This window comes from Oryx dammah, unplaced genomic scaffold, assembly GCF_014754425.2.
Source record: "Oryx dammah isolate SB20612 unplaced genomic scaffold, SCBI_Odam_1.1 HiC_scaffold_28, whole genome shotgun sequence".
Classification (NCBI taxonomy): Eukaryota; Metazoa; Chordata; class Mammalia; order Artiodactyla; family Bovidae; genus Oryx; species Oryx dammah.
In genome coordinates, this window is record NW_024070212.1 from 56,248,136 (window position 1) to 56,272,914 (window position 24,779).

Here is a 24,779-nt window from a genome sequence, read left to right on the forward strand (position 1 = left end):
AAGGACATGACCTGGATTTTAGCGAGAGAACTTGACCTCTCATTTTCCTGGGAAATAGAACAGAAAGTCTTAGAAAAAAAAAAAACACTTCAAATCCTTTCATCATAAAACAAAGTTTAATTTTACCTTAGCCATTCATTTCCTCTTTGGCCAGGCAAGTATGTGTTGACTAGCTTATTAGCAAAGGCTTCCTGCTGGTCTCCCCTAGCCAAGGGCCTGATTTGAGTGGCCTGTGTTGGTTCAAGAAAAGTAAAGAAGTGAATATAAATTATAAGCACATTGAGATCAGAGATCCCTGTAGATTAAATCTTGTTCCTCAAGAATAGAAACAAAAATGTTCAGACCTTTATTCAGTCGTATATTTATCTAATTCAAAGCAGCAATTAAAGAGCCTTAATTTATTTCATGGGGAAAAATACAGTATGAAGTTTTAGAGATGATGAATGTCAGCCTGTATTCTATGCTGACAGGTGCACAGGGCTGATCTTTTCTCCACAGCTGGATAAACCATAGGCTGGCACAATGAGAAATACTAGAAAAGTACACTAAAGCAGAAAAGGTTACCAAGTAAATTGCTGGTTAGCTTGGCATTTTGTTTAGGGGACAGTTGATTGATCTGTTGTATCCAAATAGTAAATTATTAAGGAATCCAGGAAATAGGAAAATTTGTCCTTGGACAGGATATTAAAAATGTAACCCCCTATCTTAATAAGTATAAAAGTATTTGTCATTTAAATATCTGTATAGCATCTCTCTATAATCCAAGTAATTTTTAATTATCAAGGGACTTCCAGGACTACCTGGGCCAAAAGGCATGCAAGGATACCATGGAGCAGAAGGCATTTCAGGAAACCCTGGAAGAATTGGGCTACCAGGAAAACATGGACTTCCTGTGAGTAGATTGAATGTTCTTTGCACTTTATTTCTTATGCATAAGTGTCTCTGTACAAGATCATAGATATTTTGGCTGTCTTTCTTAGCTTTGACATTCACTCAGATTAAGCCAATCATTACTATAATAATTATTTTGGAATTGTGTTTATGATTTTCAGGGAATGTCAATGAGTACATTCTGTTGATATTTTATATATAATAACCCATATTATTAATAATTTATATCATTCTTAGTACATATAAAAACTAGTAAATAGGAACCATAAAGAAGTAATATTTTAAAGGCTATACAAGTTGACTGTTTTGAGTTCATCAAATGTCTTAAGCCACCTTTGGAACATTTCAGGCTTAGCAGTAACTCAAGGTAAGCTCTGCCAAAATCATTTTCCCTTTACTTTTATAGCCACACTATTTTATAAGAATTATGTCAATATTTTCTCTGTGTTCATCCATTAGTGATGCAATGAGCAATGATATAGATTCTTATTTTCATGCAAAATTCTATCTTATTTATTTGATCAGAAACTTAAAATGATACTTTTGTCTTCATTTATCCATTTTCCCTTTTTCCTTCCTAAGGTCATTATAATCTGGATATTTATTGTTATCCCATGTTGTGTTTCCATTTGAAATATGAGAATAATTAATCACATATTTCAGTAATCCAGTAAATCCAGTAAAATTTATCCTTTTACTTTCCTACTATTTGGATATGGTTATATATTAATCTGTTTTTTTTTTCTTAAATAAATCAGTCCTAGTTGTTTATTCATATGAACTGTGGAACTGTACCAAAACCAAACCCAAATTAATATTCTTCTTTCACTGTAATGAATTATCTCATTTATTTAAAAAAAAATCTATTGAATTATGACCAGCAACTTTAATTATTTAAGAAATAAATATCTAGCCAGATTCTATCTGGAAAGGTGAATATTTTTAAGGAGGCTTAGCTTGGTTTCTATTTGTTTTGGAGACAGTGTATCTGAACATCAGAGCATCAGGTTAAGGCCTAAAAAACTTTGAAAGTCAAGCTGATGTTTTTAATTAAAATATGTACTTCATAAACTTCTACTGTTAACATCAGTCTCGTTAAAAGAGGACTTTGATTTGAGATCTCAATCTTAAAGGGAGCTCATGCCCTTCATTTAGATGCTACATTTTAGGCTCACCATGTAATAGTCTTAAAATGAGGTTGTAGATTTTAAAAAATATAATATCAAAAGCTTAAGAGTTGGTCTGAGTCTCTGTTTAAGTTTTACCTAAAAAATGTTATAATGAATCTTATTTTATTGCTTTGAATAAGATTTTGAGGGTTGAAACAAGGAAAACCACATTTCAAAATATGTCATATATTTTGCTGTGAACACAAGTTTAATCATGGACGTGGTATGTATGTGGATGTGCCCAGTAATCTATAAGGCTAATAACTGAGTTGTAAATACTAATAATAGCAAATAGATTGATTTAATTACAGGAAGAGGAACTCATTTATTTTCTAACTAAAATACCACTAACCCAGACACTTATTCCAGATATGGATAATACAGATCAATATCCTAGGTATATGTGTTTAATAGGAATTTCAGATATTCAGCATATAAGATATTTATCAGACACTAGTGACAGTTCAAAGTCATCCATTACTTTTTATATCAGGTCACTTCATACTTCATTGTGAAAACTTCTTTCTGGCAATATGTGACATCTGCAGGTCCTCCTGGAAAGGATTGAAAATTGGGAAATGGAATGAATACACTGATTTGGACTTAGAAAAATATGAACTGTTTTCTCTTGCATAAAAACAGCAATATGGCACCTGACTATTATCTGCTGCTAGTTTCTAGAATGAAAACAGACATTTTCTAATTACATCCTTCTTCAATAGGATAATACTTCAAGGACAGTAATATAATGACTGAGAGAAAGCTAATACAGAAAATAATCGATGCAAATAAGATAATGATTTCATTTTAATTCTAAGTTATATTCTAGAATCTGGCATACTGCTTTTATTGACAGTGTGGGTGAAGGCTAAGGCATGAAACCACATCACTAGCTCAATATAGGATAGATGAGAATGAAGGGGACTTAAAGCCAGATGCTGAGGCCCCACTCAGGGCTATTGCAAAACTCAGTTAGAACTCCAGAGCATATTGACAGGGCTTCTTTGGTTACAAACACCAAGCATGGCTATATGGATTGCCCATATTTATGGGTTTGCCCAAGCTCTGCCCACTGGGAAGAGTTTCTTACAGTGATGTCTTTCACAGTTCAATGCAGCAGCAATCCCTTGTAAATGATAGTGAAATTCAGTGCAGATTTACCTATAAAACAGGCTGGAGCTTTCTTCTCCCTTACTAACTGGTTAAGAGAATTCTCTAGGAAGGCTGAAGGAGCAGTAGTAAAGCAGTAGAACAAGCATCATGGACATCTCAATTGCATGGTTGCATATTTCATTTGTGATTTTTGGACTACTAGGGCCCAATACTATTTCTATTTAGACGTGAATGCTGCTGTACACAGCCAGTTTTATGATTCAGTGGATCAGATATCACTCTATCATAATGAGCAGTTCAGGACACATAGTTATTTGATAATTCAGTTTCAACCAGACAAAGTCCAGAACTGCTTTCCAAATGAGAGATTACATTTGGCAAAGAAGGCATGACTTACCTACAAAGCCTTATGGATATAAGCTCTGATCCTCTTATTGGGATTATCAAAGGGTGCATATAGCATCTCTATCAGCTACAGACCCTTCTCAGTCATACATTCAAATAGCAAGGTATCTTACATGGCATCTTGAATCTGCTGCAGTCTTTTCCTCAGGGCCCACAAAAACTAGCAAGTTGGCAAAGGACTTGAATGGATATTTCTTCAAATAAGATACACAAATGACCTGTAATCACAAGGAAAGGTGCTCAGCATCACTAATCAATCATTAGGGAAAATGCAAATCAAAACCACTATTAGACACCACTTTGGGCTTCCCTGGTGGCTCAGCGGTAAAGGAACTACCTGCTAGTACAGGAGATGAGTTTGACCTCTGGGTTGGGAAGATCCCCTGGAAGAGGAAATGGCAACCCACTCCAGGATTCCTGCTTGGGAAATCCCATGGACAGAAGAGCCTGGTGGGCTATAGTCCATGGGATCTCAAAGACTCAGACATGACTTAGCAACTAAACGACAAGAACAACAACAAATTACTACCACTAAGATAGCTATTACCTACCCACCCCCCACGAAAAAAGAAAGAAGATTATAAAATAAGAAAATTGTTGGTAAGTTTGTAAAGAAATTGGAACCCTTGTGCACCGCTAATAGGAATGTAAAATGATGTAGCCACTATGGAAAATAGTATGGCAGGTCCTGAAAAATTAAACATTGGGTTACCATATGATCCAACAGTTCCTCTCCTGGGTGTATATCCCAAAGAACTGAAAGCAGAAACTTGAACAGAAATTTTCCCAATGTTCATAATAGCACTACTCACAGTCACCAATAGATGCAAACAACCCCACATGAGTGTCAACAGTGAAACAGATAAATGTGTTATATACATATTAATACAGTGGAATATTATTGTCTTAAAAAGGAAGGAAATTCTGACACATGCTACAACATGGATAAACCTTGAAGACGTTATCCTAAGCCAGACACAAACGTAAAGATATTATACGATTCCATTTATATAAGGTACCTAAAGTGGTCAAATTCATAGAAAGTAGAATGGAAGGACTGGGAGGAGAAGGAAATGGAGAAGTTACTATTTAATGGGTACAGAGTTTCATTTTGGCAACAGAAAAGGTTCTGCAGATGGATGATGGTGATGGTTACACACCAGTGTGAATGTATTGAATGCCTCTGAACTATATATCTAAAACTGGTTAAAATGGTAAATATATCTATATATATTTTGCCACAATAAAGTGAGTAAGTGGGTTGTAGCAGCATACCCAAAGGTGGTATAGATTGACTTCAAAGTCTGGAGAGGTTCACCAAGCATCATGCCTCTTTTATTGTTTTGAGCAAAGCAAAGTACTTGTCTCTTAGAGAGGGAATCCTGATATACCCCCAAACCTAGAAACTTCTTTCATCTACCAAGTGTCGTGAACTTTTTACTTCTATCCTCTGACATATCTTTGGGCTTCCCTTGTGGCTCAGCTGGTAAAAAAAATCCGCCTGCAACGCAGGAGACCTGGGTTTGATCCCTGGGTTGGAAAGATCCCCTGGAGAAGATAAAGGCTGCCCACTCCAGTATTCTGGCCTAGAGAATTCCGTGGACCGTATAGTCCATGGGGTTGCAGAGTCAGACATGACTGAGCAACTTTCACTTTTCCAGCATATCTTTAGGGCACTTATTTGGTCCAGGTTGGACAGTGTCCTCAGTTTAATGGACCTGCATGATATTTTGTGAGCTATCAAGACTGTTAAGCTATCCCACTGGTCTGTTTTATTAGAGGAAGCTGAGCTGACATAACACTGAAATAAGGCATTGAAGGGATACAGCTCTCTCTGCCTAGTGAAAGCAAGCAAACCGCTTCTGATTATCTTTACAGATAGAAACATTGGTAAGAAGTATTTCACTAGGCCAGTAACTGCTGTTGCTAACGGCTATCCTGTTTAGTAAAGACACCATTCAGAAACTGCAGTGGTGACTGACATCAACACACAATTAATTTTGTAAGTTTAAGTGTTGGAGTTATCTGGTGTTTGCATCAAACGGTCGAGTTAAATGGATGCAAAATATGGTAGAATCACTGCTCCTGCATCTTTTGGCAATAGTATTTACAATTTTCCACAGGGACATGGTTACTGTGCACAATTTTCTGCACGGATGTGCAGAAAATTACCTTAGGGGTATACTACTGTGGGGAAGGGGGTAGGAAGAGATCGGAAGGGGTGGGAAGCAAAGGCTTCCATGTGTCTCTTCCCTTTCTACTACAGTAGCCTTTACTTTATGAGTTAGGAATTTTCACCATTCTCTGAGATTGGAGAAAAAAAATACAAAAATGACAACTGGGCTCATAACCCTGCTGAAACTACTTGGAAAAGATATCAGGCCAAAATTGCATTTATCACTATTTATCACTTAGCCTTCATAAACTTTCCACTCTGACCAGAGTGCCATGATGATATTTTGGATTTCCAAAGTTTATTATCAGTTCAAATACAATGTCTAACAGCCCCAGAGAGGTTGAGACTTTCCCTTTTCCCAGTGTTCAGTCACCTGGTAAATGAACACAAGTCCCTCTGAAGATGGCTTCGGGCAAGAGTCACTGTGTTTACCTATGACCACATTGCAGGTTCTTCCTCAAAGAGAACCTGCCTCCCCTTCAGTCAAAAGGTTCTGGTCTAGGAACTGGCTTGAGACTGGGAACTTAGCGAGAGGTCCTGAGTCCCAAGTATGCTGCTGCTGCTGCTGCTAAGTCGCTTCAGTTGTGTCCAACTCTGTGTGACCCCATAGACAGCAGCCCACCAGGCTCCTCCATCCCTGGGATTCTCCAGGCATGAATACTGGAGTGAGTTGCCATTTCCTTCTCCACGGGATCTTCCCAACCCAGGGATCGAACTGAGGTCTCCCACATTGCAGTCAGATGCTTTACCCTCTAAGCCACCAGAGAAGGCCCCTATTTAAATAAGGGAACCTTATACTGAGATTTCTTAACACCCAAGAGTGTCCTTTGATCCCTTTCAGGGACCATCATTAGAGGGTGATTGATCAGATCGCACATGATAAATATATCTCCACATTTCTGTCTTCCTGAGCCTTTGGACCCTTCCTATGCAGTATGCTAGGGAGAAGGCGATGCACCCCATTCCAGTACTCTTGCCTGGAAAATCCCGTGAACAGAGGAGCCTGGTAGGCTGCAGTCCATGGGGTTGCAAAGAGTTGGACATGACTGAGCGACTTCCCTTTCACTTTTCACTTTCATGCATTGGAGAAGGAAATGGCAACCCAGTCCAGTGTTCTTGCCTGGAGAATCCTAGGGACAGGGAAGCCTGGTGGGCTGCTGTCTATGGGGTCACACCCCATAGACATGGTCTGTTGGAAGGCAGACCATGTGCTACAGAGACTAAGTGCCATTGTCGTCACCTCAAGTCAAACGTAATATTATCGACGTGCCATCATCTCGATATTGACTTTGGTCACCTGCCCTGGCATTCATGTTCCTCAGGCATCTCCACTGTGAAGTTACTCTTTACTCAGACACGACTGAAGTGACTTAGCAGCAGCAGCAGGGAAGTTATAACACTTCAACCTCATTGACTGTAGGCCACAGTTGAGTCAAGGCTTCAAATTGCCAGTCCTTCAGCCTGTTAATGGTGCTTCCAGATGCTTGAGCAGGGTGGCTATCTCCACAAGCAAGGAAGACTAAGAGGGACTGAAGGTTCACAGTTCTTGGTCTTGCCCATGTCTGTTGGTCTTGCCCATGTCTGGTCAGATATCCCCATCCCTTGTCCTAGAGTTCTACTCTTTCTCCACCTAGTGCCCTTATTTAGCTCTAAGTTCAGTTCAGTTCAGTCGCTCAGTCATGTCCAACTCTTTGCAACCCCATGGACTGCAGCATGCCAGGCTTCCCTGTCCACCACTAACTCCCAGAGCTTACTCAAACTCATGTCCATTGAGTCGGTAATGCCATCCAACCATCTCATCCTCTGTCATCCCCTTCTCCTCTTGCCCTCAATCTTTCCCAGCATCAGAGTCTTTTCAAATTAGTCAGTTCTTCACATCAGGTGGCCAAAGTATTGGAGTTTCAGCTTCAGTATCAGTCTGTCCAATGAATAATCAGGACTAATTTCCTTTAGGATGGACTAGTTGGATCTCCTCACAGTCCAAGGGATTCTCAAGAGTCTTCTCCAACACCACAGTTCAAAAGCATCAGTTCTTCTACATTCAGCTTTCTTTGTAGTCCAACTCTCATATCCATACATGACCACTGGAAAAACCATAGCTTTGACTTTGACTATGGACCTTTGTCAGTAAAGTAATGTTTCTGCTTTTTAATATGCTATCTAGGTTTGTCATAGCTTTTATTCCAAGGAGCAAGTGTCTTTTAATTTCATGGCTGCACTCACCATCTGTAGCAATTTTGAAGCCCAAGAAAATAAAGTCTGTCACTGTTTCCATTGTTTCCCCATCTATTTGCCATGAAGTGATGGGACTGGATGCCATGATCTTCATTTTTTGAATCTTGAGTTTTAAGCCAGCTTTTTCACTCTCCTCTTTCACTTTCATCAACAGGCTCTTTACTTCCTTCCTCTTCACTTTCTGCCATAAGGGCGGTGTCATCTGCATATCTGAGGTTATTGATATTTCTCCCGGCAGTCTTGATTCCAGCTTGTGCTTCATCCAGCCTGGCATTTCACATAATGTACTATGCATAAAAGTTAAATAAGCAAGATGACAATATACAGTCTTGTATACCTTGTATCCCAATATACTCCTTTTCCAATTTGGCACTTGTCTTTTGTTCCATGTCTTTTTTTTAACTGTTGCTTCTTGACCTGCATACAGGTTTCTCAGGAGACCAGTAAGGTGGTCCGCTATTCTCATCTCTTTCAGAATTTTCCAGTTTGTTGTGATCCACACAGTCAAAGCCTTTGGCATAGCCAGTGAAGCAGATGTTTTTCTGGAACTCTCTTGCTTTTTCCATGATCCAACAGATATTGGCAATTTGATCTCTGGTTCCTCTGCCTTTTCTAAAACCAGCTTGAACATCTGCAAGTTTCAGTTCACATACTGTTGAAGACTAACTTGGAGAATTTTGAGCATTACCTTGCTAATGTGTGAGTTTAGTGCAATTGTGCAGTAGTTTGAATATTCTTTGGCATTGCCTTTCTTTGGGATTGGAATGAAAACTGACCTTTTCCAGTCCTGTGGCCACTGCTGAGTTTTCCAAATTTGCTGGCATATTGAGTACAGCACTTTCACAGCATCATCATTTTAGGATTTGAAACAGCTCAGTTGGAATTCCATCACCTCCACAAGCTTTGTTCATAGTGATGCTTCCTAAGGCCCACTTGACTTCACATTCCAGGATGTCTGGCTCTAGCAGAGTGAGTGATCACACCATCATGGTTATCTGGGTGATTAAGATCTTTTTTATATAGTTCTTCTATGTATTCTTGCCACCTCTTTTTAATTTTTTCTGTTTCTGTTAGGTCCTTACTATTTCTGTCCTTTATTGTGCCCATCTTTGCATGAAATATTCCCTTGGTATCTCTAATTTTCTTGAAGAGATCTCTAGTCTTTCCCATTCTATTGTTTTCCTCTGTTTGTTTACATTGATCACTTAGGAAGGCTTTCTTATCTCTCCTTGCTACTCTGGAAACTTTGGGGGTGTACTGTACTATCTTTGGGGTTGTTTCTCTTTTTCTTATTTTCTAATTTTCATTGTATTGACTGAATTCTCCTGCTGGTTTAAAAGTTACCTATTCTCTTTCAGCTGGTATTCTGGTAGCAGTTGCCCTGAATTTAAGAACCAAATGTGTATTTATTTAACTCGAGTCATTTGTTTAATATGTCACTAATTGCATCTTCCCTCTAACAAAACAAATACTTTTATTTGCTCTCATGCCCTTTTGTTTCCATAAACCATCCTTTCCCTTCTTCATTTTTTAAATATAAGGTTGAATTTTGACTTAATCCTCATGCATGTACTTCTCTATATCCTTTGTTTCTTTTTTAACAGAGTAGTAAATGCAACTATTTAGTCACTGTTACTTTCAGTATTTCTTATAGAATCTTCTGAATTTGTTTCTATTATTATTTGAATACTTCCTTCAAGAAGTATTTTTTGCGTAGGTGTTTGTAAGACAAACCTTAGGCCTCATATGCCAACAGATATGTTTATTATTCTCTTACATTTACATGAGACATTCAGCACTGTCAGTAGTTCTAGTCGGTAAAAGAAAAAGGAAGAGCCACCAGATTGGACTGAAAGAAATAAAACTGTCTTTATTCACAGATAACATGATCATCTATATAGAAAATCCTTCAGAATCTACAAAAAAATATATTAATTTAGCAAGGCTTCTGGGTGCAATATCAATATGCAAATATGAAATGTATTTCTATATACTGTATTCCTGAGCAATCAGAAATTGACATTTAAAAAGCAATACTTACTGTAGTGTTAAAATCAGATAATCTGACCCCCTAAAATATGCAACTTGATACTGAAAACTATATGACATTGCTGACAGAAATTAAAGAAGACTCAAATAAATGATGTATACACTATATTCATGAATCAAAGGACTTAATACTATTAAGATGTCAATTATCCAATACACTGGCCTTATCTTAAAACTTTAAAGGTACACCTGGCTTATGAACCAGCCATTCTGAACTTGCCTAGAGAAATAAAAGCATATGTGCACACAAAAACTTGCACATGAATATTTGTTGCAGTTTTCTTTGTAATAGCCCCAAATTGGAAACAATCCATATGTCCATCAAAAGGTAAGTGACTAAACAAATTGTGGTACATACATATATATAATGAAATATTATTCTGCAATAAAAGAATGAGAAATTGTGGCAGAAAGTGAAGAGGAACTCAAAAGCCTCTTGATGAAAGTGAAAGAAGAGAGTGAAAAAGTTGGCTTAAAGCTCAACATTCAGAAAACGAAGATCATGGCATCCGGTCCCATCACTTCATGGGAAATAGATGGGAAACAGTGGAAACAGTGTCAGACTTTATTTTTGGGGGCTCCAAAATCACTGCAGATGGTGACTGCAGCTATGAAATTAAAAGACGCTTACTCCTTGGAAGGAAAGTTATGACCAACCTAGATAGCATATTCAAAAGCAGAGACATTACTTTGCCGACTAAGGTCCGTCTAGTCAAGGCTATCATTTTTCCAGTGGTCATGTATGGATATGAGAGTTGAACTATGAAGAAGGCTGAGCGCCGAAGAATTGATGCTTTTGAACTGTGGTGTTGGAGAAGACTCTTGAGAGTCCCTTGGATTGCAAGGAGATCCAACCAGTCCATTCTGAAGGAGATCAACCCTGGGATTTCTTTGAAAGGAATGATGCTAAAGCTGAAGCTCCAGTACTTTGGCCACCTCATGCAAAGAGTTGACTCATTGGAAAAGACTCTGATGCTGGGAGGGATTGGGGGCAGGAGGAGAAGGGGACGACAGAGGATGAGATGGCTGGATGGCATCACTGACTCGATGGACATGAATCTGAGTGAACTCCGGGAGTTGGTGATGGACAGGGAGGCCTGGCGTGCTGCGATTCACGGGGTCACAAAGAGTTGGACAGGACTGAGCGACTGAACTGAACAATATGAATATATCTCAAAATAATTATTCTGAGTGGGGAAAAAGGCACAGCAAAGACGACATACTGTATACTGCCACCTATATAAAATTCTAGACACTGGAAACTAATCTGTAGAGACAGAAAGCAAGTCATTGTTTTCCTGGAGAGGAAAGTGTGTGTGAGGATGACTTAGAAAAGGAGACGGGGGGAACATTTTGGGAGTGGTAGACGTGTTACCTTCATTTTAATGTACTTTTTCACAGATGTATTCTTTATGTCAATTTATCAGGTTCTAGATTTTGAAATTTATGTCAACTATACCTCAGGAAGGTGGTTTTATATGAAGATATAGGGAGAGAGAGATGACATTGAACTATAAGCAGAAGTAAATTAGGAATCATAATGGTGAGTGGAGAAAGCAAAAAAGAAATATTCTAGGCAGAAACAATAGCATATACAATGCTAGGAAGAACAGTATGATTGAAGAAGAGGAAGAAGGTCAGCTGTGGCTAAAGTTTAGTGATCAAAGTGTAGAATGATACAGTTTGGTGCTGTTGAGGTAAGCAAGAGCAGCATCGTGGTGGCTAATGAAAGAATTATCAGGAATACTGAGCATTATATAGACAGTGGATCCCATTGAATATTAAATGTAGGGGGAATATTATTATGGCTCCAGTGTGGAAAATGGATGGGAAGGGGCAGGAGTAGATGCAGAAGACTAAAAAGACTATTTACTGCAATATTCCAGGCTATATATATGCATGGTTTGTACTATACTGATGAAGTGGAAATGGAAAGAAATGGATGGATTTAGGCAGTATTTAAGAAATAGCTTTAATGTGACTTCAGTGCTTGATTATGGAAGGTGCAGGAGGAAGGGAGATGTCAAGGATAACTTCTAAATTTCTAACTTGTTCAAGTTTCTAATTCAATGCATTGTAGTGCCCATCACTAAAAAAGCAAATGTTGAAGAGGGCCCAAATTTTGTGGGAGAGGTTCTGACATTCGAGCAGAGGTGGTAAGTGAGCAATTAGATATCTGGGGCCAGGGCTCAGAGAGGAAGTCAAATATAAATTTAAAGTATCAACCTAGTAAAATGTACTAGAGTCCTGTTTTGCTGTAGATGGAATACTCAGCTGGAATTTTGAAGAGACTAATTATAGAAGTGTGGTCAGGGTTAAGTCAATCACTAAATGATGTTGGGTAAACTCAGAGCCTATCAACAGTAGGAAGCAGTTAACCACCCTGAAAGCTGAAAGGTTAAAGAAAAGAAAGAAGGTTGAGAGTCAAGTTGAGACCCAGAGCTATTAGAAAAGGAGAATCTTACAGGAGCTATAGTTGAAAGTAACCCAGTCACTTACAGAATGCCCAAGTTGGGAGGAGATGGGAGAAAACATATATTACCTCTCTCTTCTGATAACTTGGTGTCCTAGTGGTTCATCCCATTGGCCAACCACAACTGGAAATCAGAACACAAGAGAATCAGAGGAAGCAGTCCATAAAGGTGAGACTCCTAGGAAAATTAACAACATAGAGGATAGGCAGTGGGTGGATATGAGGAGCAAATGAAGAAAAAACACAAATATTAGGTTAACAGTAGAAAGAAGGTCTAGAACCAAGTGGTGATGAATTTTATCCTTTGTAAGTCATGTAAAGAAGAAGAGGGGACTACAAAGGAGCCTAAGATAGAGTGGTCATAATAGAAAAAGAATGCCTTGTCTTGCAAGCTTAAAAATATTTCAAGGGAGAGATTCATCAGCTGCATCTAATAATCATGAGAGACTGTGTTGGACATGTTTTATTCTGTTTTTGGTTTGGTTTTTTGGCTACTCGGTGTCTCAATCCCATTTTTATGTTCAGAAATTTTTGTGTTTTCTCTCTTTTTGAGTCTTAACGGGAAGCCACCTTTTACTACAGAAGTCAAAAATTTCAGACCTTCACCTTGCAGTCCCTCTTTGAAACAGGGATGCTGGCCCATGACCCAGGCCTAAGCAATCAAGTATATTCACCTACCCTTTGAATTGAGAAGTTAGTAATACACAGAACCGGGGATAATGAGACTCTTTTCTGGTGGCAGTAGCAATAACTTTCGATGGCACTCAGTCTCCAGGGATGACTGGCGTCAACATTCAAGAGCTAGGGTGGTGCTGACTATAGTGTCCAAATTCTTGCTGCCTAGTCTTTTAATTTTATCCACTTTCCAAACCTGATTTTCTAGATTTTTCTGTGATTATATGAGCTACTCAATGTCTTTACAGTAAACTTTTTGCTTAATTGTTTTCTGATGTTTGCAAATAAGGACTCCCCCCCAACTAATACAGAAATCTAATAAGATATCATTATAATTGTTGCATATTAGTATATGGAAATCATTGGTAACTTGAGCAAGTAAATAGTTATTTGATTAGTGGAGGCAGAAACAGGACTTGAGTGCTTGAGAGTGACAGTAAATGCCTGAGTAGTGAGGAAATCAAAATATACAGACAGTTAAATGAAGAAATTCAGCTCTAAAGGAGAAGGTAGGAAAATAACTAGAGAAGAAACTGAGTCTAAGGTCAAAAGTTATTCTTAAATTAGAGAACCTTAACCATATTTAAATGCTAGAAGAACTTAGTATAGATGGAGATGCTGAATACTTGAAATCAAGGGATTAGTCAGACAACAAGACGTGCATATTCTAGCTCCACTTAGAAAGTTATCCTACTTCTAATTGAGGGTCATTTAAAAAATAGATTCTGAGCCACATATCCCTTTATATTTGAATAAAAAACTCATTGAATTCTCTGATGAAAAGATGAAATGAATTATGATAATATTGAATACTGTACAGTATACCTCCCAGAGCCATGAAATTGAGCGGCTTCTGGTATTTCTATTAGTAAGCAATTAGGTATCAGATCATAACTCATTGTCTGCTACTTTTTAGTGTTTTCAAAAAATGTTAGGAAAAAAATTACATGCATACTTAGAATATCAGGAGGTTAAAAGTACTGAAGTATTTTGTAACCTTTGAAATAAAAGCAAAATAACTTTCCCTTAAGGAGTCCCCTTTTAACCCCAAGGTTTACACATGCTATTGGTATTTATGGATATAGAAGCATTTTTTTACAAATGTCTCTGCTCCCTGTAGAATATTCGTTATGAAACTAGAATTATAATGCTTAATAAGGGACTAGTCTGTTCTGTGAAACTAGGTACAGTGGCTAAACTAGTCATTAGGAAATGTGATTTCTAAGGGAATTATTTCTAAAAGCTACTATGGTGATAGAAAAACTATTTAAGAGAAAGCAGTATAATTTCTAAATACTAGCAAGTTACCTGGAATATTTTCAACAAAGGATAAGGACATCATTCTATTGGTCTTTTGTGCATGTGTGTGTTTTTCCTTTTTTTATTTTCTTCTTTTCATATCATGGCACCATGGTGTTTTTTGGCTTGCCGTTAAAGACTGCTGGATTTTTCCACTGAGAAAAATATTTATTCTGGGATTTCTAGGATTATGCAAGTGCCTGATTTTCCTAAACAATGTTCTTTCTCTTTTTGATGTGGCCAAAAGAGTTAAAGAATTTTTGGCATACTCACACTGCAGTTTCAGTGTTTCTTCAAGGTCATGTGACTACAACTGAAGGATCGTATTGGGGAAGCTCACAGTTGACTGTGTGAATTTTCTTCTGTATAAATGAGTGGTTTGAGACTAGTCAGCTTAGCACATCTGCAGTAAATGAGTCTACCATGCTGTTTTCATTGAGCTGGACTTCTGTATTAGCATAATACCTGAGTCATTTATGAAAAAGGAAAACAACTTTTTCCCTGAAAAGACCGTAAATCTATTTGTCATCAAAATGAAGATTTACCCGTCTTTATTTTTCATTGCCGCAACTAATAACATTGGTTATTGAAAAAGAGGGAAAGAAACAAACTAACGACTTGGGACCAACCCAAGCGTTTCAATCTTGACTTTGAACTTCATCAGATAAACACAGGCTTAAGTGCTGTCAAAAATGAGATGCTTGTCTTTGAAGAAAGTTGAAAGTCTTGCATTTTTCCACCTGTGGATTGTGTCCACGTAGTTTAAGTCTAAGAAGGAAAAACACTTCATCAGCCACTCATAATCCAAGCATAGAGTAGCAGGACCACCAGGGAAGCCTCTGTTAGGAACACCAGCAGTCCCAGCACCCCTCTGGGTGGTGTATTCCCTAGTTTATGAGCTGGTCGCCCCAAAGAAATTTGTTTCTAACAAGATATATTTCTTTTTTCTTAGTATTTTGGAGGAAGAAACATACCAGCATGGGCCAGATCTGCATTCATCAAATCCTGTTACCTCTTGATTATTAAGGGGTTGAGTATCCAGTTAGGCTTTATCCTGATTGCTACTTTCTCACTCTTCTCCACCCTTCTGCTTGTTTTGGCCCATTTACTGCTCATTAGGAACTCTTTCAAAACAGACAGAACTCAGCCTATTGGGCTGCTTATTAGCAACAAAATGAAAGATTTGCTAGAGGATATAACTTTCCTAGTTGACTCTTCAATGACTCCAAATCCAGTAAAATCTGTACTCTTTGTGGAATATTGTTTCTTTATGATCTGGCCTCAGTCTTATATTCTACCTTTCTTTTTTAGTCTACCAATTATTAAATGCTATGTGCAAGGTGCTGAGTATATATGAAGTTTATTCTCACCAAAACTCCATGAAGTAAGTATAGCTATTATCTTCAGTTTACAGAAAAGGAAGCTGAGACTCAGACTAAGTAAATTGCTCAAGATCACACACACAATAAATAATAGAGCCAGGATTCAAAATCACACAGTTTAGATTCAGAGTCTGTATTCTTAACCATTGTGCTATGCTTTTTCAATCATACTTAATTTATTAGACATTCCTCCAAATTCTGTATATCTCCCCCACTTTCGTGCCTTTGTACATGTAATATATTCCCTCTGCTTTGAAGACTCTTGCATCTTTAACCTTAGGAAGAAAAACTTCTTAATTTTTCAGGATTGAACTTAATTGAACAGTTATTTCTTTCAGGCACCCTTCCTTGGACTATTCAAAGCTAAGCATGCCTGCTCTGAACTTCTGTACACTCTGTACACTGATTCCATCAGAGCATGGATCATTTGGGCACTAATTAATGATCTTAATGTCTTTCTCCCTGAGGCATTTGTAAACTGCTATAGAACTGGTGTTCTGTTTTGTTTTTGTATCTCTAGTTCATAGCATAGTGTCAGGTCCATTTAGAAGAAACAATAAATATTTGAAGAACAAATGTTCTTTGCGTAATAGTTATGACTTTAGAGACGGAGTTTAAAATTAAGATGTGCTTGCTACTTAAGAATCATCTATAAAATGATACAGTAATATCTAATTCATATGGTTTTTATGAGGATCAAATGAGATGTTGTATGTGAGGTGCTTGGTAGGCTGCATACACTTATTGAGTTATTGTTTTTTCATAATAATTTTCATGGCTAGGCTAACATTGAGTAACCAAATATTTGTTTAGTACTTAACAGTGTTATTGAACCAAACTTGGGTCCATTCGCCTACACAGTAAAGCCAACTCACTGGCACCAAGCTGTGGTGAAGGAAAGTGCAGTGTTTATTATAAATCACCATACAAGGAGTCCTAGACAGCTAGTGCTCAAAATGCCCCAAACTCTCAGATGAGTTTCAGCAAAGCATTTGACAGGCACAGTTAAGGAGGGCTATCACAGGATATGTGTTTGGCTCATAAACAATTCTCTGGTTCATTGTGAGGTTACAGGATGGTCAGAAGGGTTAACATTGTCAATCCTTAGCTGCCAGTGGGACTGGGGGCCACATACCCCTAGCTATCAGGTAGTTAATTTCTTCCATTTGGTGAGGGTTTTAGTGGCTCAGACAGTAAAAAATCCACCTGCAATTTGGGAGACCTGGGTTCAATCCATGGGTCAAGAAGATCCTCTGAAGAATGGAATGGCAACCCACTCCAGTATTCTTGCCTGAAGAATTCCATGCACAGAGGAGCCTGGTAGGATACAGACCTTGGGATTGCAGAGTCAGACATGACTGAGTGACTTTCACTTCTTGAATGTGTGTGAAACAACTCAAGAAATGTTTATCAGATATTATAGTATAGATACTTCAGAGGGGAGCTAAAGCAGAGGATATGGGGGGATGGGCCTGTCCTAGGGAAGACCCCATAGGGTCCTGCTCAGTTGCAGTATGAGCCTGGAGTTAGGAAAGATCGCAGTGAACAAGATGGGCAAAGAACTGCCCTCCTGGAACATACATGGAACAGCAAGAAATTGCTGACATTTAACCATTTTTTACCTTAAAAATAAAATCACAATTTAATATGAAACAACTTAATGATTGAGTAGTAGTCTATAAACAAATCAAGTAATTCTAAATGGTTGGAAGAGCTATGCAAGAAAGAAAGCATAATGGTAAATAGATTTTAAGATAGATTGTAGACTATAGAGGACTCACTGAGAAGGCTTACACTTGAGCTAAGGTAAGAGTAAGAGTAAACCAAATATTTAAAGAATGAGGGAAGAACTTGCCATATGAAAGACCCAAATGAAAAGACCTGCAGTCAGGATAAAGTTTGGCATGTTAACAGGATTACCTGAGGATCAAGTAAGGTAGTATAGATATAGACTTATTATTTTTTAAATAAATGATAGATTTTCATTTCTTCATAGTGGTATGACTGCCTAGTCATGCTAAAAGTGAAAGACATAGGTGAAATATCCTCCTTCGTTCCCCCATTAGTCTCATGATTATAGGCTGAGGCCTGGGTAAAGGAGATTTCATAGCATACAGTAATGTTGTCCAATATTATAGTGGCATTTGAAACACTGTTTTGCAAGAACGATAAACCATCAATTGTTCTGTGAATGAGTAATTCATTTCTGTGAGGTAATACAATGTTGAAATGCCTGTATTTATTAAAGCTGAACAAGAGTCAGCTATGTATGCTCTTGAGAACAGACCTAATCAGGCAGACTTGTCTCCACTACCTTAAGACATGCCTCAGTTCAGTCCCACTCTGAGTTCCATAGGCTTTAACAGGTTTAGCAATTCAAAACTAAAGTTACCTCCTAATTTTAGTATATAGCTCATTCATAAATCTTATTTCTAACATTTGGCCACATTATTTATGATTGCCCCTGCAAGAAAATGTTATAAATACTACAATATTTATGCGTAAGATAGCCCTGCACATAATCACCTAATAATTGCTATCCCACATATTTTTTAACAGCCGGTTTTTTCCGAAGAGGGATATATTTAGTAAGCCAAATAAAATGAGAAATTCCTACTTAAACAGAAGTGATTTCAGTTGCTTGGAGTAAAGGAAACAAAGTATTATTTTGTAACCCATTGGTTTGCTGGCTTTAAAAATGTGGTACTTTTATGTTGTATGCATGTGTGTGTATGTGTGTGTGTGTATATATATACACATATATATATGTATATACTATGGTGCTCAGTCACTCAGTTGTGTCCAACTTTGCAGCCCCATGGACTGTAGCCTGCCAGGCTCCTCTCAGTCCATAGGATTCTTCAGGCAAGAATATTGGAGTCGGTTGCCATGCCCTCCTCCAGGGGATCTTCCTAACCCAGGGATTGAATCAGCATCTCCTGTGGCTGCTGCATTACAGGTGGATTCTTTACCACTGAGCCACTGGGGAAAACCCACTTATGTTGCCTAATATTATGCCAAAAAAAAATTATTAGGTCATCATATTTATTTTTTTGTACTATAGAAATTACATTAGTTTTAATTACTGTTTTCTCATACAACAAGTAACTATATAAACATATGATTGAGCACAAAGGAGTGTTCTTGGCAGCAGGGAAAAGATAAAACTCTTTTCCTAGTAATTTTACTTTAGATAAAAACATCAAAACCAATTTGAAGTTCTGTGTAGTTTAAAATTTATCAATCTACTGTTGAAAAATCAATGAAATTAACAGCAAAAATTTCTCGTCTTACTCAAAACTTTAACGATAGTATTCATTTGCTAATCCTCTTTAAAATGTGGGGTTTTATATGAAAGTCATTCAGTCGTGTCTGACTCTTTGCAACCCCATGGACTATACAGTTCACGGAATTCTCTAGGCCAGAATGCTGGAGTGGGTAGCACAACTTTCCCTTCTCCAGGACATCTTCCCCAACCCTAGGATCATATCCACGTCTCCCACATTGCAGGCAGCTGAGCCACAAGAGAAGCCCAACCTTTATTTAACACATTCTTTTTCTTAATATGTTTGTTTCCATTCTAATGAGAATAAGACAGCTAAACCAAGGGGCATTCAAACAGCAGTGGTATATTTCACTATTAAATCCAAAGTACTCATCATTTTTCCAAAATTTTTCTCTGTGCCTATCCTCTGATATGTATGGATAGCCCCATTTTCATTACCAGATGTTTACATTTAGTTCCAGGATGACCACATATTTATACTTAAGCGACTCCTTCCTTTCCCTGCAGAGAAGTCAAAGTGAAAAGCAACTTCATTTTCTTTTCATAACTGACATCAGATTAGATAAAACAACACAACCATATTGCTATTACAGATACATAGACGACTCTCCACAGAAGTAACTCTTGTGGTGGTGGTTGATACTGTCATTATTGATCCAAGTACTTGCTTCCTTGGAGATGCAAGTCTTAAAGTGGCCATTAGCTTCAGTCCTGTCAAAACTGACACTTTCCTACAGTCAAAACCCTTCTCAGCAGGGAGGCTAGCTTCTATCTGAGGATAACGGAGGTTTCTGGCCATGAGACATCATGTCCTTTTACCATTTTATTAACATTTGTAAGACTTAGGTAAAATGTTGATTGGTCTCAGCATCTCTGAACAAATTAATGGTAATTTTGATTTTATTTGCTTTTTGAAATTTGCTCAGAGTGACTTATCCTTTGCTGATTGGTTTTAGACGAATCATTTAGAAGACACTGGAAAGAATTCCTAGGGATTAGCATCTGTTTCTCTTGAACACAAAATCACTCATCCATCTGTGTATTCATAATAAGAAATGTTTGTTCTCTACTTGTATGAAACATTGCTTGGAACTCTGTACAGAACACTCTGCTACTTTCCTCAGATTTTTCTCTAAGAAACCAATGTGAACAGTAAATGATTTGGAACACATTTTTTGTGCTGTGTGAAATATCTGATAGTACTGCAAGTAAAATTAAGTTCCTAGTGTACAGTTAACCCTGTGGGCTAGGCATATGGCCTTTATTATTCTCACTAAAAATACTTACTGGCTTCAGGAGTGTTTGGCAGTCTCTGACTGTCCATTGTTCATGTATCATCCAAAAGATACATTTTTTTTTTCTGTTTGAGCATAAAGATTTTTTTTTCAATACCTAAATTACAAATAAAGTGAGGTGAAATGGTACTATTTTAGAACTGTAGAATGTTGTGGTGCCCTAAAATCATCTAGAGTGATCTTTCACGTGTTACGTGTTCTCTCCATCTGGAATCCATTACTTCTTTAATACATCCAGACATAGGATACACACAGTCTTGAAAGACAACCCACTATTTAGAAAAAAAAAAAAAATTATACTGATCCATAGTTTACAACTTTCAGCTAGTTTAATTCTGAAGCTGCTTTGGTGGTCTGCTGTAGTTGTTTTCTTCCTTCCTTTCATCTTTTGTTTATGACTGTAAAATCAGCTTTCTCAGCAGGCCATTGGTTTCTTCAGGTTTTTTAACCTCTTTTTATTGGGAGGAGGATTGTTCACCCAAACTTTGTTTTTAAAACTGGATTTTCCTGTAGTCATATTCGCATCAGAATCCTGGCCATTGGTATAAGACTTAGGTCTTTCCTAAACATTTCTGAAATTCTGTATCCTAGAATTTCAAATGACTATGAATAGATTTGCTTTCATTTGTAATGATGAGCTCTTAAATGGCATTATCTCCTGTCTCCACGCTTCTCATCATTCATATGGAAAGTACACTACCAGATAATCTACCCTGAGGTATGGAACCAAAAGGCTCACAGACCAAATTAAATCAATGTAAAACACATTATAAGAAGAAAAGGGAGGGATTTCCATGGAGGTACAGTGGTTAAGATTCTGTGCTTCCAGTTCTCAGTGCAGGGGACATGGGTTAAATCCCTGATCCAGAACCAAGATTGCACATGCCTTGGAGAAGGAAATGGCAACCCACTCCAGTGTTCTTGCCTGGAGAATCCCAGGGAAGGGGGAGCCTGGTGGGCTGCCGTCTATGGGGTTGCACAGAGTCGGACACGACTGAAGTGACTTAGCAGCAGCAGCAGCAGCAGCCAAAAGGCAAAAAAAAAAAAAAAAAAATCAAAGGGAAAGAGCTAGCATTGACTAGCTTAGGATAAGGTGCAAGCAAACTTGAAGAACCACACCATGTGAATCCTAAAATCCACAGTGTGGGTCTCTCTCCCTTCCTACCTCCCGCCCTCATTCGCCTTCCCTCTATCAAGATTTTACCCTCATAAAGGCTCCTTACAAATATTGAGCCACCAATATAGATAAGTGGTGAGAGAGAAAATGGTTGATGTAGACTGGGACAAAGAAAGATGTGAAGGTCAAGCTAAGGAATGAGAGTCTATATCCTTAAGCACCAAGTGTAGTACATGGCACCTAGTGATGTAATATACAATTTTATTCTTATTTTAGTGTTTTATGATCATGAGGAAAATCTACTTTGAAAAGGTAATTTTTTAAGTATATTGAATTATTTTTTGCCATTAGTAAGAGGATAAAAAGATACATGATGATTTGGAGATTTTTTTTTTTAAGGAAAAATACTTTAGCATTAAATTCAAAATTGGCTTTACTTTTTAAATCCTATTCTGCCAGCCAGGCTCTCCACAGAAATGACTCTAGCCTATCTTGAGCCAGTCATTTCTCCTACCACTTTTATAACTTTTAGGGAAATATCTTTACCTTATATTCCAGTTAAGCCTACCTTCTCAGTAATTCCTTTTCTGATTAGTGCCAGAGGTAGCTTCCCCTCTTCAGAACCTCTCTAGTAGTTACTTTAAATCTCTTTTCTCATGTTTTTTTTTAAAAATTTCTGCCTTTATTAGAACTATTTATATATTACAGTCTTTCTCACTTAATTTTAGGCTTCTTAAAAATTAAAACTATATCTTGTTTATGTTTTTCACAGGGCTTCCCATGGTACTTTTCTTATACATAGATGATATTCAGCAAATGTTGTTCAATGCATAGAACGACTATTGTGCAACCCAATTTAGTATCCCAGGAATCAACTCAGAAAGTAACAATGATCTCCTAAAATAGGGGTCAGAAAGATTTTTCTGTAAATATTAATAACTGTTTTTGAGTTTGCAAGGCAAAAAGCAAAATCAGGAGTGTTGCTTAAGAACTTATGTAACAAGAAAGAAAATAAATTTTTATGGATTTTAAATATTGATTTAGTATAATTTTTGTGATACAAGTCTACTAATGAGAAAAACGGAATTCTTTTGCATGGGAGATAACCTTTAGCTTATTACAGTTTCTTGTCATTAATATTTCATTTATTAATGCTGACATAATGATATTTGCATGTCTTACATATTTCATCTTTGAACATTCTTTTCACATAGACATGTACTGCCAAATATTGCAGTTCATGAGCATATGATTTTAATCTAGCATATTCATTGCTTGGAAAGAATTTATAAAATTCTGCTAGGTTCTTCTCTTGATAGTTGCCTTTTAGGCATGTCATTATGTTGTACATTAGTTATTTCCAGTTGAAGTTTCTGTTGAAACTCCTCAGATAGTTAAATTCATTTTGAAATAGAGAAATTTCATGCATCTAGATCTGAAAAATACTACTGAAAGTGTTTGAGTTCAGAATATCTACCCACCAAAAATTTTTGTGGAAATGGAGATCTCACTTGTTTCAATTTTTCAGAGGAAGTGTATAAAGCTGTTTGAACTACTTGTGATTCAAATATTAGTTGTCATCAAAATGATTTTATCACACTATGTTTCACATGTAAGCATTATTTTGCCTTGCAGTTTGGGGTTGAATTCACAGATAAACATTAAATAAATCTGCAGCAAAATTTAATTTCTAAAACCACATATCATTAGTAATAGAGGTTGAGGGCAGTTCTTATACCAAAAAAACCTTGAGTCATAACCTCAAAAAGCCCAGTAAAGCTTCATTCCTGCAAAGCCATCAAACTGCTGCATGTTAGAGTCAGGAAATTCAGTTTCTATTTTGACAAAAAAATTCACAGAACCACTGAAAGTTAAATTTACAAGAGTCAGTGGAGTTCACTCTTGATAGTACTGGCACAATAACGTATTGTAGATTCAAGTATTTTCCTCAGAGTATCTGGTGAATAAAATACAATGAATAATCATAGCTCTAAATATCTTAACTTTTTCACAAGTTTTGTTAATTTGTCTAGTTCATCTTTTTCTGATCTGTTGCTATCAATCTTATCACATTTTAGCAGATTCCACATCAGTCTGTACTGATTTAGTTTTGTAACTTACTTGAAGTTACTCTTACCTATAATTATTCCAGCAACTATTCATAGGGGTTAACTTTGCAGGCACTTCAAACTCAGCATTGATTCCTCAAATAAATAGTAGTATTACTAACATCTATCGATTGATCAAGAGGCAAGTAAAACCACTTGGAAATATTTGCCTTGATTTTTAATTGACTATTGATAGTACTCCAATGTCCTTGACATTTCAAGCAACTGTTCTTGCCAAAAGGCTAACAAACAAGTTTATTTTTGCTGCATGATTTAATTGTCTATCAATAAGTGACTTTCATTGTTGGACTAACAAATGAACCACTTATAAACTTCACTTTAGTTGCAACTCCATTTCAAATTTTTGTGAGGAATTTTTGATTGTGATGAGATACTCCATTTAGGTTTTCCTAATTTTTCTGTTACATTTCTGTGAAGTGGGAATATTGTGTCAAAAGTGCTTGGTATAATAGTGTTGATGTATATAGTATTTTTTTAAGCACAGCTGTAGTGCCACCACATAATAAACACAAAACTTTGACATCTAGCTTGATCACAAAATAATCCACATTCCACTGTACCTTAAAAATAAAACATTCAAAGTCGACTTTTTTCTTTTTTTGCTTTGATACAGTGGATATGCAGTGATAATAAAATCTCATAGCAAGTCAATATATGTTCTGCTCAAAGCACTTGTCAATTTATAATTGCATCACAGGAATTTGCAGTGCAACAGTCAGAGGTGGGAAACAATATGTGCCTTTGAGCCTCTGCTACAACTACTGAACTCTACCATTTTAGCACAAAACAGTCACAGACAATATACAAATCAATGAGCTTTGTTTATAGATATGGAAACTATAATTTCATATAATTTCTGTGTCTTGAAATATTATTACTCTTTTGGTTTTTTAAACATATGAAAGTGTAATAAATATCCTTCACTCACAAGCTCTACAAAAATCCTTGTTTTAAGATTTGGCTTTGAGGAAATATTGTTTACTTACCTAACTTTATTTCTAATTAAGCTGTTTGAAGCAAATTTTCTGGAATCATGTGATTGAAAAAGAATATTATTTTTTAATGAAATGTTAATATAATGTTAT

General features: G+C 37.0%; 1 protein-coding gene across 2 annotated transcripts in view; it reads left to right on the top strand.

Annotated features, from left to right (window-relative positions):
- The window catches only part of COL24A1 (collagen type XXIV alpha 1 chain), a 392,623-nt gene that overhangs the window by 322,173 nt on the left and 45,671 nt on the right, over positions 1-24,779 (top strand). For both annotated transcript variants that reach the window (XM_040232413.1, XM_040232414.1), the window contains exon 48: positions 785-892. In XM_040232413.1, coding sequence (XP_040088347.1) covers positions 785-892 — 108 coding nt within the window. The remainder of the gene's footprint in view (positions 1-784; positions 893-24,779) is intronic.